At 45.2% G+C, this 2,310-nt stretch overlaps 1 protein-coding gene across 1 annotated transcript; it reads left to right on the forward strand.

Moving 5' to 3' along the window:
• Positions 1-923: 923 nt before the first annotated feature.
• Positions 924-2,304, forward strand: LOC120586580 (N-formyl peptide receptor 2-like). Its single transcript, XM_039842948.1, has one exon. It carries the CDS (start codon positions 964-966, stop codon positions 2,017-2,019), a length of 1,056 nt encoding a protein of 351 aa, XP_039698882.1. The 5' UTR covers positions 924-963; the 3' UTR covers positions 2,020-2,304.
• The last annotated feature ends 6 nt before the right edge of the window (positions 2,305-2,310 follow it).

The raw sequence follows: 2,310 nt of genomic DNA on the forward strand, positions 1-2,310 counted from the left end.
TTCTACCACTCATTACATAAGTGACCTTTTGCAGGTCTCACAATTACTTTGAATACCAACTTATTCTCATAAAAACTAGAAATAATGGGCTTACAGGACTTACGTAGTTGCATGTAAGTCAAATTCAACCCCAATATATCCAACTAGATGCTTACTTAATGTAATGGGTGGTCTCTAATAAAGACTCCTAAAATAGTAACTAAACTTATTATTTGCATATCCTTTATCTGACAGACACTAACGCTACAAAATGGGCGAAAACCTTTGCATCCCAAGCACAGAAGAGTTTCACATCAAACGTAGACAATGAAAATAAAGAGTTGAATGTAGAGATAGGGCCCCTTTGCTGACTGCCTCCAGCACAGAATCCACAGGATATAACATATTACCACATATCACCAGTAACTGTTCAACATCCTCTTAACTGTAAAACCATACTCTAAAACTTTAACTTAAAGACTAACCCAACAATAGGCCAAGGATTCTCACAGAGGGGAGGGCCAGGAGATGGGAATCTGGGAGACCTCGGGGTAGGAAGATGTTGCAGAGCCTGCCAGCACCTATGTGCTGAGTCATGAGTAAAAGACGATGAGACCTTACTGACTCTGAGTCTAGTGCCTCCCTCACAGTGCTGATGATGCCTCCTCTCAACTTTCTGTGGTCTGCACACCCTCAGCTCAGTACTCTGCAGGTGGACAGGAGCCGCATAACCCTCCTGGTTAAGTAATCAGCCTGATGGGTGGAATGCATATTAATGATTATAGGAATATAGTGAAGGTCATTTTTCAAGGGGACACATAAGGGAGTGTCAATATTATACTCTGACCAGCCACAAGTTTCAGTAATGGGTATCGAGTTTGGAGTGGAGCTAGAGTGAAAGTTGATGTTGGACTGAATAAGACATTGTAAGTGGTTTAACAGCTGTGAAAGGGCCATTTTTGAAATGTTTCAGGTGTGGACACGATGGAGAGCAACACCTCCATTCCTGTCACTGAATCGAACGAGTTCGTACCTGAGTCAACTGTCCTCACTGCTCTTCGGATCACCAACGTGGTGGTGCTTGGGGTCACTTTTGTCCTCGGCATATTGGGCAATGGGCTTGTCATCTGGGTGGCTGGATTCCGGATGGCACGCACAGTCACCACCTTGTGTTACCTGCATCTGGCTTTAGCTGACTTCTCATTCACTTCTACTCTGCCATTCCTCATGGTGTCAACGGCAATGAATGAAAAATGGCCATTTGGTTGGTTCCTATGCAAGTTAATTCACACCGTGGTGGACATAAACCTGTATGGAAGTGTCTTCCTCATTGCATTCATTGCTCTGGACCGCTGTATCTGTGTCCTGCATCCAGTCTGGGCCCAGAATCACCGCACAGTAAGTCTGGCTAGAAAAGTGATTATCGTACCCTGGATTCTTGCACTAGTCCTTACGTCACAAATTCTCATCTTCATGGATATAGTAAATGACGGACGAGGGAATACATACTGTACTTTCAACTTTGTATCCTGGGGTGACACTGTTATAGAAAGGATAAGAGTGGCCTTAAGTATGTTGACAGCCCGAGGGATCATCCGGTTTGTCATTGGCTTTGTTATGCCAATGTCCATTGTCACTATTTGCTATGGGCTCATAGCTGCCAAGATCCGCAAACAAGGCACGATAGATACCAGCCATACCTTACGTGTCCTCACTGCTGTCGTGGCTTCCTTTTTCATTTGTTGGTTCCCTTTTCAACTGGTTGCCCTTCTGATCACAGTTTGGCTCAGAGAGACGTTACTGGAGGGTAAGTATGAAATTCTTAACATTCTAGTATACCCAACGAGTGCCCTGGCCTTCTTCAACAGCTGCCTCAATCCAATGCTCTACGTCTTTGTTGGCCAACACTTCCGAAAGAAACTGATCCACTCCCTGCCCGCCAGTCTGGAGAGGGCCCTGTCTGAGGACTCTGCCCCAACCAGCCACACAACAACCAATCTGGCCTCGCCTCCTACAGGGGCCGAGCTACAGGCAATGTGAGAGGGACTGGGAGCATTTTGAACTTTGCCTACTCCTCCCCTGCTCCTAGCGCCAGCTTCATCTTACTGGGTTCATACTTAGCCACTCAATATGAAATCTACTTTGGTGTCTACTAATTTTGGGGGGGATATAATGGACATAGGGTACTATTGGATAATTTGTGGTTTTGAGACCTCAGCCTATACCCTGGGGTAAGTGGAGGTGGGAAAGAATTGAGGGAAGAGAAAAAAAGTCAGTGTTGTGGGGAATTTGTAGAGCTTGGCTCAGAGAATTTATTAAGGGGAAAATTTG

The sequence above is a fragment of the Pteropus medius genome, unplaced genomic scaffold, assembly GCF_902729225.1.
Source record: "Pteropus medius unplaced genomic scaffold, Ma_sr-lr_union100, whole genome shotgun sequence".
NCBI classification, from domain to species: domain Eukaryota; kingdom Metazoa; phylum Chordata; class Mammalia; order Chiroptera; family Pteropodidae; genus Pteropus; species Pteropus medius.